General features: G+C 40.8%; 1 protein-coding gene across 3 annotated transcripts in view; it reads left to right on the forward strand.

Annotated features, from left to right (window-relative positions):
- Positions 1 to 15675, forward strand: part of LOC101467894 (FERM and PDZ domain-containing protein 4) — a 102367-nt gene that overhangs the window by 23543 nt on the left and 63149 nt on the right. Inside the window, exon 1 of one of the 3 annotated variants that reach the window (XM_004552612.3) lies at positions 4279 to 6918. The exons of the other annotated variants lie outside the window; for them this stretch is intronic. Coding sequence (XP_004552669.3) covers positions 6884 to 6918 — 35 coding nt within the window. The 5' untranslated portion in view covers positions 4279 to 6883. Of the gene's footprint in view, positions 1 to 4278; positions 6919 to 15675 lie in introns of those variants that run through there. 3 annotated transcript variants of the gene reach the window in all.

The raw sequence follows: 15675 nt of genomic DNA on the forward strand, positions 1-15675 counted from the left end.
GCCGATCCGATCAGCTGTTCGCAACACTTCCTACATTGGAATAGATACGATAGTTCAGCGCGAACTATCGTATGTCCACCATTACCTGGCCGAAACCGGAAGTGATGTCATTTTCGTGGAAAATGTAGGGTTTTTTTTTTTTTACCTTCAGGGCCTTAAAAGCCTATACGGGTGTTTTAAAAAGTCATATTTGGCTTTATTCTTTTCTGAATAGTTTCTGGGATGCTTAGAACTCAAATTACACTGCTGGAAATAGTTTATTTTGATGCACGTGCTGTTTTCTTTGCAAATTTGCATTATAATATTTATTTTTGTTTTTCCTGCAGTATATAAAAATTGGTGTATCTCAAAAATAAAACTATGAAGACACAAAATAGATTTCCTGTGATTGGAAACTATTTTGTGCAACTTTTTTGTATTTACAGTTTTGAGCAATCAACCTCTTCAATTTCTCTAACTAGAAATATATGTAAAAAAAACCAAAATGATTTTCAATTTTTTTGTAGTTTAATGCACTTTTTTGCAATTTATGTAGTTTGTTTGGACTTAATGCATACATATTATTAAAATTTGGGCTATAATGGTTGTATTGATGTATAGAAACTTGAAATGCTCCCAAAAATGGCACCACAACATGTAAGAATATAAAGATAAGCTCTGGCGGACTTGGTTCTATGGTAGGTCTTAAAGGGTTAAGAAATCACTTAAATACGACCAGCCTGAAGGTGGAGTAGAGTAGCCCCAGCGAACCACAGTGAGAGCCGTTATCCACAAATGAGGAAAACGTGGAAAAGTGGTGAACCTTCCCTGGAGTGACAGGCCAACCAAAATCCTCCAAGAGGGCATCGATGACTCATCCAGTAGGTCACAAAAGACCCCCAGAAAAACAGAACTGCTGGTCTCACTTGCATCAAGGTCAGTGTTCATGACTCCACCATATGAAACAGACTGAGCAAAAATGGCATCCATGGCAAAATTCCAAGGCAAGACCACTACTGAGCAAAAGGAACATGAAGGCTTGCCTCAGTTTTTCCAGAAAATATCTTGATAATCTCTAAGACTTTTGAGAAAATACTTTTTTAGATTTTTTGAGTCCCATTACATCACACGTACAGTGGGGCAAAAAAGTATTTAGTCAGCCACCGATTGTGCAAGTTCCCCCACCTAAAATGATGACAGAGGTCAGTAATTTGCACCAGAGGTACACTTCAACTGTGAGAGACAGAATGTGAAAAAAAAATCCATGAATCCACATGGTAGGATTTGTAAAGAATTTATTCGTAAATCAGGGTGGAAAATAAGTATTTGGTCAGTAACAAAAATACAACTCAATACTTTGTAACATAACCTTTGTTGGCAATAACAGAGGTCAAACGTTTACTATAGGTCTTTACCAGGTTTGCACACACAGTAGCTGGTATTTTGGCCCATTCCTCCATGCAGATCTTCTCGAGAGCAGTGATGTTTTGGGGCTGTCGCCGAGCAACAAGGACTTTCAACTCCCGCCACAGATTTTCTATGGGGTTGAGGTCTGGAGACTGGCTAGGCCACTCCAGGACTTTCAAATGCTTCTTACGGAGCCACTCCTTTGTTGCTCGGGCGGTGTGTTTTGGATCATTGTCATGTTGGAAGACCCAGCCTCGTTTCATCTTCAAAGTTCTCACTGATGGAAGGAGGTTTTGGCTCAAAATCTCACGATACATGGCCCCATTCATTCTGTCCTAACATGGATCAGTCGTCCTGTCCCCTTGGCAGAAAAACAGCCCCATAGCATGATGTTTCCACCCCCATGCTTCACAGTAGGTATGGTGTTCTTGGGATGCAACTCAGTAATCATCTTCCTCCAAACACGACGAGTTGAGTTTATACCAAAAAGTTCTACTTTGGTTTCATCTGACCACATGACATTCTCCCAATCCTCTGCTGTATCATCCATGTGCTCTCTGGCAAACTTCAGACGGGCCTGGACATGCACTGGCTTCAGCAGCGGAACACTTCTGGCACTGCGGGATTTGATTCCCTGCCGTTGTAGTGTGTTACTGATGGTGACCTTTGTTACTTTGGTCCCAGCTCTCTGCAGGTCATTCACCAGGTCCCCCCGTGTGGTTCTGGGATCTTTGCTCACCGTTCTCATGATCATTTAGACCCCACGGGATGAGATCTTGCGTGGAGCCCCAGATCGAGGGAGATTATCAGTGGTCTTGTATGTCTTCCATTTTCTGATGATTGCTCCCACAGTTGATTTCTTCACACCAAGCTGCTTGCCTATTGTAGATTCACTCTTCCCAGTCTGGTGCAGGTCTACAATACTTTTCCTGGTGTCCTTCGAAAGCTCTTTGGTCTTGGCCATGGCGGCGTTTGGAGTCTGACTGTTTGAGGCTGTGGACAGGTGTCTTTTATACAGATGATGAGTTCAAACAGGTGCCATTCATACAGGTAACGAGTGGGGGACAGAAAAGCTTCTTACAGAAGACGTTACAGGTCTGTGAGAGCCAGAGATTTTCCTTGTTTGAGGTGACCAAATACTTATTTTCCACCCTAATTTACGAATAAATTCTTTACAAATCCTACCATGTGGATTCATGGATTTTTTTTTTCACATTCTGTCTCTCACAGTTGAAGTGTACCTCTGGTGAAAATTACTGACCTCTGTCATCATTTTAAGTGGGGGAACTTGCACAATCGGTGGCTGACTAAATACTTTTTTGCCCCACTGTAAAAGTAACAGAGCATTTCAGAGAAGGAACATCATACTAACAGTAAAATATGGTGATGATCGAGTGATGGTCTGAAGGAGAATGTCCAGCCATCAGTTCATGACCTCAAAAGGAAAAACTCCCTTTTAACAGTACCAGGCTCAGGAAGGGGCGGGGCCATCTGCTGCGACCGGTTGGGGCGAGAGAAGGAAGACAGGATAAAGACATGCTGTGGAGGAGAGACAGAGGTTAATAACAGATATGATTCAATGCAGAGAGGTCTATTAACACATACTGAGTGAGAAAGGTGACTGGAAAGGAGAAACTCAATGCATCATGGGAATCCCCCGGCAGCCTACGTCTATTGCAGCATAACTAAGGGAGGATTCAGGGTCACCTGGTCCAGCCCTAACTATATGCTTTAGCAAAAAGGAAAGTTTTAATCCTAATCTTGAAAGTAGAGATAGTGTCTGTCTCCCGAATCCAAACTGGAAGCTGGTTCCACAGAAGAGGGGCCTGAAAACTGAAGGCTCTGCCTCCCATTCTACTTTTAAATACTCTAGGAACAGCAAGTAGGCCTGCAGAGCGAGAGTGAAGTGCTCTAATGGGGTGATATGGTACTACAAGGTCATTAAGATAAGATGGGGCCTGATTATTTAAGACCTTGTATTCAATTCTGGATTTAACAGGAAGCCAATGAAGGGAAGCCAAAACAGGAGAAATATGCTCTCTCTTTCTAGTCCCTGTCAGGACTCTTGCTGCAGCATTTTGGATTAGCTGAAGGCTTTTCAGTGAGTTTTTTGGACATCCTGATACTAATGAATTACAGTAGTCCAGCCTGGAAGTAATAAATGCATGAACTAGTTTTTCAGCGTCACTCTGAGACAGGATATTTCTAATTTTAGAGATGTTGCGCAAATGGAAGAAAGCAGTCTTACATATTTGTTTAATATGTGCGTTGAAGGACATGTCCTGGTCAAAAATGACTCCAAGGTTCCTCACAGCGTTACTGGAGGCCAAGGTAATGCCATCCAGAGTAAGAATCTGGTTAGATACCATATTTCTAAGATTTCCAGGGCCGAGTACAAAAACCTCAGTTTGATCTGAATTAAGAAGCAGAAAGTTAGCGGCCATCCAGGTCTTTATGTCTTTAAGACATTCCTGCAGTTTAACTAATTGGTGTGTGTTATCTGGCTTCATTTATAGATAGAGCTCGGTGTCATCTGCATAGTAGTGAAAATTTATGCTATGTCTTCTAATGATGCTGCCTAAGGGAAGCATGTATAATGTAAACATAATTGGTCCTAGCACTGAACCCTGTGGAACTCCATAATTGACCTTAGTGTGTGAAGAAGACTCTCCATTTGCATGTACAAATTGGAGTCTATTAGACAGATATGATACAAACCACTGCAGTGCAGGACCTGTAATACCTACAGCATGTTCTAATCGCTCTAATAGGATATTATGGTCAACTGTATCGGATAATAATCATCAATAATCATCCGGCTGCAACCAGGTTTCTGTAAGGTAAAGTAAATCAATTTGTTGATCAATTATTAAGTCATGTACTAACAGAGACTTGGAGGAGAGAGGCCTAATATTTAATAATCCACATTTCACTGTTTTACTCTTTGGTTCAGATGTGGATACTGTATTGTTCGTTCTTTGTGATTTTTTATGTTTAAGTAGTTTAGTGCTGGCTTTTAGTTTGTTTTTTGTCTGTTTGGGAGCTGACACAGTCTCTATGGAGATGGGTTTTTGGGGGGGTAGCAGGAGGAGAGAAGCTGCAGAGAGGCGTGTAAGACTGCAACTCTGCTTCCTGGTCCCAACTCAGTCATATTTGGGGGGGTTTAATAAATTTGTCCATATTTCTAGAAATGAGAGCTGCTCCATCCAAAGTGGGATGGATGCCGTCTCTCCTAACAAGACCAGGTTTCCTCCAGAAGGTTTGCCAATTATCTATGAAGCCCACATCGTTTCTGGGACACCACTCAGACAGCCAGCAATTTAAGGAGAACATGCGGCTAAACATGTCACTCCTGGTCTGATTGGGGAGGGGACCAGAGAAAACTACAGAGTCCGACATTGTTTTGGCAAAGTTACACACCGATTCAATATTGATTTTAGTGACCTGCGATTGGCGTATCCTGGTGTCATTACTGCCGACGTGGATTATGATTTTACTGTATTTACGTTTACCCTTAGCCAGCAGTTTTAAATTCACCTCTGACTGGCTGAAGGAAAAACACAATGAATACTTTAGAGTGGCCCAGTCAAAGTCCTGATCTGAATCTGATTGAGATGCTGTGGCATGACCTTCAAAAGGTGGTTCATGGTCAAACTCTCCAATGTGGCTGAATTACAGCAATTCTGCAAAGATAAGTGTGCCAAAATTCCTCCATAGTGCTGTAGAAGACTCACAACTGCAAGCAAGTGTTTGCAACACCTGGCAGTAACTGCTAAGAGTGGCCCAACCACTTACTAGGTTTAGGGGACAATCACTTTTTCACAAAGGGCCATGTAGGCTTTGATTTTTTCTCTGCCCTTAATAATTGTGTTTACTTGTGTTATCTTTGTGTAATATTTAAATGTATGTAATGATCTGAAACACAAAACAAGCATGACAAACACAAAGACATAGGAAATCAGGAAAGCAGCAAGCACTTTTTCACACTTCTTGCGCTTTTCAGGATGGTACTTGTGAACTACTTGAGCCTCAAAGCTGAGTAGTGAATTCAAAGAACCCATTAAAAGAAAAGACTAGCACCCAAGTAGATGAAGAAGAGCAGAAGAAATGAAAAAAAATGAAAAAGAAATGAGAAGTTGGTCACCAGCTGACGTAGTGACTTCCGCCTTATCTTTGCAAGTCTTACTACAGTCGGCACAGAGAGAAATAATGGTCTGAAAGAACCGTTTCCTTATTATCTTCAACTAAACAAAAAACATGCATGTTATACTGCATATGATGCTAAAAAGTCTCCCCCCCCCGGCACTTGTTTGCATTCAGCTCATTCGTCACTATCTCACTTGTTTGTTCTTTCACCTCTTGTGACGTGGGGCCATCAGGTCGAGCATCTTGTTAAAACTGAGCCATCTGTGTGCGTTTAACACACACACACACACACACACACACACACACACACACACACACACACACACACACACACACTTGTTAGACCTGACTCGATTTTCATTTCAGGTTTTCATTACATGATGCGATGTAACGTAACAAGAGCCTTTTATTGTTCCTGTCAGAGACAATTAATGATCGACTAACTTTTCCACATAATTTGCATTCTTTTAATAAAAAAGGCTAAATTGAAAAACATTTTGCGACACGCCTTAAAATCGCTGGAAAGCCAAATGTTTAATCTGATGAGTAACCAGGAAGCCGTCTGTGTTCTGCGTCATGGTGATGGCGCTCCGGATGAGAGTGCCCATGCATTAACTCACATTGTGAAACCTAACAGGCAAACCGTGAGCGATGGGGTCCCGCTCCCATCAGCGTCCTGTTCTGCAGAGTCAGCTTTCCTCTGCCCGTCACCACTCTAGCCCCCCTTCTTCTGTCTCCATCACTTGTTTTCTCTTTACAACCAATGCACTTTAACTCTCCTTTCTGTCCCGCCTCCATCTTTCATCTTGTTTTCCTCCTCTTGTACCCCCCCATGCGTCCTCTGCTTTGCCTGGCGAAGAGACGCACAGCCCCGATGAACGGGGGGGCAAAACCAGAACCAGAGAGGCTCCATCATCCATTTGCTCTCTCCCTCCCTCTCATCTCCCTCTCCTGTTCTCTCTCCCTCCCTCGCCGCGGTTACGATCACTGCACTCCTGCGTGCGCTGAGATGGGAAGCACACACAGAGGGCTCATTGCAGCCCAACCGATCCAGGTGGAAAGCTGCAGAACGGACTGACTCGTCCTAAAGAGAGCAGGAGAGAGGTGCAGGGTGACCCTTGCTGTCTCTGCAGTCACTTAAGACTCTACCCCGGATGGGGCATTCAGCAAGGGTGATACTTGCTGCCGCTTGTTTCCTGTAACTGCGAGGTATTCAACAGACTTTTGCCGACTCCGGACATGGATCCAGGTTGATGCTGGATTGTCCTGGTTTTAACTGTGAGGGGAATTGGGTGTGGATTAGAATACTGATGTGGAGCACCTGAGCTTTGGGACGTAAACCTTCTGGGACATGTTTGGTTTCTCCAAGATGCCAAAGCTGTCTGGGTGAGTGCGCGTTTGGAGTTTTACACCTGGAATTCACACGTTTGCTTTCACATGGCTGCAGGTTATCATACAAATAGCCTTTTTTCAAATTTTGTGAAAGATGGACTTCTTCAAAAAAGCATGTCTCCGTTCTTATTCAAGTTTGCACCTAAAAAAATCAGCCTTGCATTCAATTTTTGGTTTGTTTAGAAAAAACTTTCTGGACCTTTACAGTGAAGTACAGCTTGGTATCAAAGCTAAAAACAAGAGGGGATAACTAATGGAGGTTGCTGTGTCTTTGAGAGAGGTCTTTTTTTCTCCTTCTTCTGTTCTTCTATTATTTGAGTTTGAGTGACTAAGCAGTCCTTATTTGGGACTCTCCAAGGTAGCCTCTGACTTGTTTTAATATTCAGTGATAAAAAAAAAAAAGGTTTGGGGAAATGTGGAAAATGAGAGCAGGAATAGGATCACAGACTACAGTACAAGGAGTCACCGGATGTTTGAAAGGATTAGGGAAGAGATAAGCAAGAGAGGACAGACACTTACTAAAAAGGAAGGATGGTGAGCCAGGTGTGTGAGGCAAAGAAAGAGCTGAAACGAGACTGGCAAGTACTTAAAAAAGAAGCACGGGTTTTGGATCCCCTTAAATGTGCATACTTGCTGCATGTATTTGGGAGTTCACAGGTAGAAGAGTCAGACCTCATATGGGAAATCTGTTTGGAAAAAGGTTTCATGCAGTCTCACATTTTGATCTTACTAACAGGAGGATGAATTTGCAGTGTCTGCAAATGCAATGACTTTTATCAATTAAAAAAGAAAGAAAGCATTAAGTTGTTTTAAAAGTTCCACCTTAAGGCAAATATATCTTTGGTCTTTGATGTGAGTGATATTTGAACTGAGTATCTGCAGGTATCAAGCTGTTTGAATTGAGCTAATGTGTGAGGAAACATTAGAAAGCCAACTCTTTGCTTAATGTGACTCACTGTGTGTCCGTTGCTCACACTCACTGATACACATGATCCTTGATTCATGTGTCGTCACATCACTAAGTCCACCAAATGTGGCTTATGACCAGTCTTTTCAACTAATATGCAAAGTTTTTCTGTGTTTAGCATCAGAAGTACATGAATGATGGAAAAGATCTTACATCTAGAGAAGCTGGAGTATAAACTTAAGGAAAAGTTGTTGTTTTTTTTAAATATGCTGCTAAGTCATTTGGTAAACAAACACTTGCTAAGATACTTGCTAAGTCTACTTTAGCAAGTGTCTGAAAGGAAATACTACACACTGCTAGCAACTGTTCTAAAGCATTGCAAGGTAACATTAAATCTTTGACACTTTGTACAAGAAATATACCAAAGGTTTAAAATCTAAGGCTTCAGTCACACAGGTGTAGAGACTGGTCAGCAACCCTGTGGCAAACTCTGGTCACAAGGTAAAGATGTAAACCCCTTTTTGATTGCTTCAGTAGATGTGGTTGCCTGTAGTGTTTTGACATCTTGTACAAATGTTTTAACATATTTTTAAATGTACAACTTTTCCCTGTTTACATCGGTAACTGGTGTTTTAATTGCATGATTCTCAAAATGCTGTAGTAAAATGTTTCATACGTTTACCGTTAGCTCGTCCCTTCTGCAGCTGGTCCATCATGTTATTTTTTCTCCAAAAACACTTCTGTTGTCTTTTACGTCTTTTTTCCATGAGCTACTGTGCAATTTTAAAAAACATTTCCACTGCTGTGTTTTGTGTGCTTTTGCAGCATTTTTCTCAAGTTGCAGTGTATTTGACCTCTCAGGGCCACTGCAACTCACTTGTTACACTATATAGTTGGCAAGTGTTTGCAGACAAATCTGTGTCTTCCATACAAACTATGGGAGACAGCGGCAATTTACTAGCAACCAATTCAATCCAAACCAAAAGGTTGATTCTGTTCATCTGGACGTAGCCTTTTCGGTGGGATAAATGTTTCATCACTCATCCAAGTGACTTCTTCAGTCTCAGCTGACTGCAGGTTTCCCCAATCTTATAAACAGTACATTTGCACAATAACTGAAACTAGCCCACTTAATGAGCAATGGCCTGTGAGGTCAGTTCCTTGATCATTTATATGCAAATTGTCTTGACCATTGATCAACAACTACTGATCAAAGCCCACTGATCAAAGAACACTGATCAATGGCCATGAGTACCATTCACAGAGAGTTGGGGAATGGCTGCAATCACAGCATTGTAAGATGGTGAAAGATGTACCCTTTAAGTGAAGGCACCGTGCTCCTGCAGACTTTTCCAAAACACAGTATTAAACTATCCTTGTAAATCCTGAGAGCTCAACACATTCAAAATGTGCTTTTTATAAATAAAATGAAAAACATATATTTGGCGCATTTATATGAATGGATGCAATGCAGAAGCAACTGTCTACAGAGTGCATGTTTTGCACGCCATTGCATTTTCATCTTAATATGGTGTCTAATTTAAATAAATAGCTTCAATTTCCCCTCCCCGTGTTTTTCACCAGAGCAGCCAATTGCACAACTCCTTATGTTTGACTGTTTTGTCAGCCAGTCGCAATGTATGGCACATCTATTTTTACACATTGGGCTCATATATTGTAGACAGAAGGTAAAATAGCAAGAAATTAATAAAAGCATAACACTAACAGGCATCAAGAGAGTGCTGCACTTTGCGTATACCCAGATGGCTGGTGTGTATCCATGATCTGCCACAATACAGTGTCAGACCGTTCTGTTTGCAGATGGCGCACAAGCTAAATTTGCTCCATAAACTTTAATGAGTCGTGGATCTTTCATCACCTTTGAATGCTTGTTATAAATCATTCATTGTAAGACAGGCAGTAAAACAGCTGCAGCAGGTGAGGGGATCGGAGATCTTTCTGTTTCTGTTTGTTGTCTTCATTCTAATTAGGAACTAATGAGAGTTTTGTCGTCACACATCTGGCTCTATCTCAGGAACATTAACCCAGTCTGTCTTATCAAATCCAATGCATGCATTATGAAGACAAACACAGGACCTTTATCAGTGTTTATAGGGTGGGAAAATCTTGGCTTTAGTGTGTTGGAATTTGGCAGTGAAACTAGCCAGCAGTGCTTGTTTGTGCTCTGAATATCAGATTACAGTTATCCGTGCCAAATTGCCGTCTGCTTTATGCCAGTACATGCTGCTTCTTCAGAGGGCATAGTTCCATTGTACAGAGAGCCATCTGACAAGTCATGGCACCCTAATTGTTTATTCATTTTTCAGTAATTCAAGGGCTTCATTACATAAAATGACCCATAATCCTTTAACTATTAACAATCTCGATTGCATCTTTGGAATTTCTGTTTATAATTCCACTCATTCACCCACACATAGTTGTCTGCATATGAAATATTGTCTTATTTAGTATCAGCCTTATTCCTTTGTATGGTACTGTGCAAAAGTCTTGAGCCATGCCTCATCTCTTTATGTTTAGCTTCCAAGAGGCCAGACTTTTTCTTGCTGAAAAGTACAATTAGATTTTGATCCACTATGTAATAACAAATGGAAAGTGTGTGGCTTGGGCAGAGATCGATGGTTTTCGGTATGACAACAATTCCAAAACATTGCCTATGAGGTAAAAGTATAACTGGATAGAAAAACACACAGTGGGGCACTATCAGTCCTGGATTGGCCTCCCCAGAGCCCGACTGTCAGCATTACTGAGCAGTGTGTTTCAGACTCCAAGCACATATAAATTGGAAAAAAAAGTTGAAATGTTTATTATATGTATAACATATATGCAACATTTCTTTTCTGAGAGATATTGGGGCAAAAAATAAACTAAAATCATGAAAATATAGCTTAGTTGAGCATAAAGACTAGAAACTGGTAGCACGACTTAGTTCATGACAGTGTGGGCTGACATATTTTCAAACATCCACTATGTTGCCAAAATTATTTGCTTGTCTACCCAAGCTCACATATGAACTTAACCACTTCAACTCTTCTGGTAAAGCTTGTTTTGTGGACTGGAGAGCAGTCATGCTGGAGCTATAAAAAGCCAATGCACACCAGCCCTGAACCGTTTCTGTTGACCAGAAGGGCACAAGTCCTGTGATTGCAAAAAGACTTATGGCTATATATTAATCATAAAATAATGATAAAAATAAAGTTTATTTGTGCAGCACTTAAAAAGCTAATCCATAGAGAGAAAAAAGATAAAATATCATGGAGTAAGAGATTATTGATTTGGATTTTATGTCATTGTCCTTAAAAAAAGTATAGAATGTGAAGGCATTTCCTACTTGCTGCCATAATCTGATTTTAACATACAGGATTTAGGAGAGAATCCACTGTGAGCTTGTGGCTGTGCTTATCAGAATGAATTCAAGTTGAGAAAATTAGTTGGTCCTTTCCTCTTTAACCTGTTCATTGAAAGCATTACCGGTTTCAGTTTTTAATCATTTGTTTTCTTCCACCTCCTTCCTGCCCTCCAGCATTGTCTTATTAATTCGAGGTAACGGCTGAGTACCATGTCTAGTCCTTGGCTTAAAAGGTGCAGATGAATCTAAAGTGGATTTACAAAGCAGGTTAAAATACTCATCAGTTTTTCTGTGTCTGAGTTCCAGCCGTAGAATGTTATGCCGTCTTAGTCGCAGAATGCAAAAAACTCTTATTTATTTTTACTTCTGTGTGATTGAGGCACAAAGCTTACAGTGTTTGCTTCCTAAAATTCAGAGGTGTTTGTTGGATGGCACAGAGCACATACTGTACAGTATCTCACACAAAAAAATCAAATACTGGAGAAGGAAAAATAACACCAAACTACAGGGCAACCACCCCCACTCAATTTCTCCCTTTCTCACTCTCTGCCTATAACCCTTAAAGTTGCACGTTTTTCTTGATTTGAGTCTGGATAATCCTCCTAAGGGATTTGGTCGGTGATCACTGCGTGGGGTGGGGGTGGTGAGGGGCTGTGCCACATATCTCTCTCTTTCTCTTACCTCTCTGTCTGCTTCATATCGCAGCCCATCCATCCACTTATCCGTGTACTTTACCAGCTTGTAATTTAAACCAGGCACAGGTCCGCTTCGCAGGTGACCTGCACCTTTCAAATTGAAAGTGAGGTTGTTTCTGAGTTTATCAGTGTGTTGACATCTACTTTAAGATGTTTTTTGTTTATCTTAACATGTGATGTTGTGATGTTTTTCTTTTCCCCCTATTTCAGACGTTTAATTTCATCCCGGTCTATTACACATTAGTTATCTGTCAGTGCTTATTTGATAAAAGATACAAGCTCTGAAATGAAATGCTTTAATCAGTCCTGCATTCCGAACAGTGTCTTCTGCAGGGATTCATTTCCTGGTGAACACTAATGTTCTCTTGTGCCGTGATTACCACATTTTCTTTCCCATAATTCCATTCATTTCTCACAGCAGATAATACTGAATGGCTGTAGTGATGCGCGTCAGCTTCCGCCCCTCTTTGACGTGAGCCCCCAAATTCGATCTGTTATGCAAATGAAGTTTAACTCTCTCTCTCTTTTTTTTCAGATTGTAATTTCCCCCGTCTCTGCCTCACAAAAACAAATGGTTTTCAGAGCAAGCAGTTACACTTTTATTTTCAAATCAATTGAAACTGAAAAATAACATGCAGCGCGCATCAGTGACGCAAAAAGTGACGTTTTCATTGAGTTTCGCCCAGAGATGTGCGTCATGCATTTTGCAGATGTGATGCAGAAGCATCTGTTTCTCTTTTAGCTCTTTCATGTGTTATGTGTTCTGCATGGAAGCCTTGATAAGGATGCTTGGCGTGTTATTTAATGACACATGGGCACATAGGTCTCTGCTGTATCAGTGGATAACGGCCTTTTTGCCAGCCTATTTGCTGAGACCACCTTCTCATTTCCCTAACGCCAGTTTGCAATACTCAGGTGATAAGTGAGGTGTGTTAGGTGAATAATAAACTCTTAACCATAGTTAAACATTAGTTAGAAATATGCAAAGATTGGTCATCACAGTTGAAACAGAAATGTGCACAATGATTACACATCTTGGCATTATTTTAAGTGTAGCTATGAAAAACATTTAGCATAAAACCACTCCACATTATCTTAAAATCAGCCTATATGCCAATGATATCTTGTTATATATAGCAAGTCGACCATTTGTATACTACCTAATCATAATAATAACCATACAACCCAATCCATTTATTTATCTCAGAATCTATATTTTAACATGACCAAAAGTAAAAATTTAAACTCAGTTTAACTCAGTTTACTTTACCGTCACTCCCTTTAAACTGACTCCACCGTTTGTTAATCCACCAGGACATAAACTGCATTGAAAAGACAAACAATCTACGATTAAAATAACTACACTCTAAAACAGTATGACACTGAATTTTTACTACTTTCCTGTCCACCAACTTAACTACATTTCCCACTGGATAAACATCTCTATTACTCCTTGGATTGACATTGAACACACCATCTGCAAGTGTCTCTCCATTCAGCATAATGCATTTCTGTATTAATCAATTAACTCCCACAGCTGCTTCAGATTTACACTATAAACACACCCTTCACTGCCTGCTGGAAGCAAATTGCATACTTAACCTGAAAGTATGGCCTTCTACTTATGCTTTCTGTTTAAAATCAATAAAGAGCTCATTAACGTCCCTGCATGGAAATGGAGGGGGGTGACCATTATAGGCCCCCTTTCCAGTGCTAGCTCTGTCGTGACCTTTGACCTTACTTAAGCATGCATACAGCATAGCCCAATATTGTCACTTTTAGATCTACTATTTTAAGAAGAAAATGTGTTTTTTAAATACACTTCTCAGCAAGTCATTTTAACCCTTATAATAAACCCAGATATATTCTGTGAATAGTTCTCAATCTTCAAGCTGATTGGGTTTATTCAGTGGCCATACTGGTTCTTTGTTTCTTCTTCTTTTTCTTCTTTTCTCAGCAGCTTCCTTTCATGGTCACCTGAATCATCTGCCTCCATCTCACCCCATCTCTTGAATCCCTCAGCCATGTGCTCCTTCACTACATCCATGAATCTTCTCTGTGGTCATGCACTTTTCCTTCTTCCTGGGAGCTCCTTTGTCCAATATAGCCTTCGTTTGCACATCTGTAAACCACTGGAAACTAAACCATCCTCTTTAGCTTTGTCTCCAAAACAACTCAACCCGAGCTGTCTCTCTGATGTACTGGTTTCTAATCTTGTCCATCCTGCTCACTCCCAATTAAAATCTTAGTGTCTTCAACTTTGTCACCTCCAGCTCAGCTTCCTGTCTTTTTGTCAGTGTAAATCCAACCTCTCCACCATAGTGGGTCTCACCACGATCTTTTAAACCATCCCTGCTGCTATCCTGTCACAAATTACTCCCAAAACTCATCCACCCGACTTCCTTGTACAGCACCGCAGTTCATCTCCTGGCACCCCATCATATGCGTTCTCTAGATCCACAAAGACACAAAGCAGCTCCTTCTGACCTTTACCAAACACAAATGAACTCACTTGTACACCTCAGAATTGCTTCTGAGCTTCTGAGCATTTACTCTATTCTTAAGCCTGTGGCCTTTGCACCTACACACACAAAAAAACAGTGTATGCACATTGTGACCATCAGTGCCTCACGCCAACTTGATAATGGCGTGTGTGTCCTTGCATGTCTATGAGAGCAACAGGAATGACTGCTTGCATCACGTAAATACAGATATTGTTCTTCTATAAAAATCTATTTTAAGCTATATAAAACAAAAACTTTGACTAGTATATTTTTGCTTCACTCCTCTCTGACAACCAGAAACTAAAGCAGTCATGAGTCATGTTGTGAGTTGTAAGCTTCTGAGCTTCATAGACCACAGCACTTGTACAGAATGTTCCACTGCAGTGGACTACTGCTACTACTGCTTCCATGCATTCTGGCTCTGCACATGCTTAGTATTCCCCTCTCACCTTCAGTCTTCCTTTCAGTCAATATTTCCTCATTTACAATCCCACAGCATCTACAAATCTTCAACTTCAGCTTCAGCAGTGGCCGAGGGAAAAAACAAACAAACCCCAAAACATATTACTCAACTGGAAAGACAGAACAAAGTTATCTATAAGCTACTGCCCTGATATGTTTACAGGCCGTACACATAGCTCTCGTCAGCTCTAAAGGACAATCTCCCACCTGATCTCCATCCTGGCAGCTGATTTCTCTCCACGCCGCTTCGCTCAGGCAGATACGTCAACTCAAAACAACAAATAATCCCACCTCAGACACACAGATATACACCAGCACACAACACAGTTTTCACAATCTTAATAACTTATCTTTCTGTTCTTTTTCCATAAATTCTGTTTTTGCAAATACATTTTTAAAAAGTAGAACAACACATCCTTTTTTCCGAGCGGACGGTTAATAATTCATCACTTTGGCTTTGGTTTTACTCCGTGCACTGAGCGATTCTGAGGCCCTAGCAGGAAAAGCAAAGTGCAAAACATCTTGTATGTTGCATGTTTTCAAATTCCTGTCTCAGTCAAGCACCGGGAAACAAATAAATCAAACATGACAGCAAAATGTGCACTTGACGAGTGCTTGTCGTTTATCTTTAACGTCAAATGTACAAGTGGGGAAATGTTTTTATGAAGTTACATAAACTTGTTATGCACTTGCATTGAGCGTGTCGTTTCCTATTATGATGAGGGGTTTCCTACGTCAGTGTCACATACTGTAATTTGACTCAATTCGTTCATCTGCTAATTCATTTAGTCAAAGAATCCGATTCAGTGAAGGTTA

The sequence above is a fragment of the Maylandia zebra genome, linkage group LG23, assembly GCF_041146795.1.
Source record: "Maylandia zebra isolate NMK-2024a linkage group LG23, Mzebra_GT3a, whole genome shotgun sequence".
NCBI classification, from domain to species: Eukaryota; Metazoa; Chordata; class Actinopteri; order Cichliformes; family Cichlidae; genus Maylandia; species Maylandia zebra.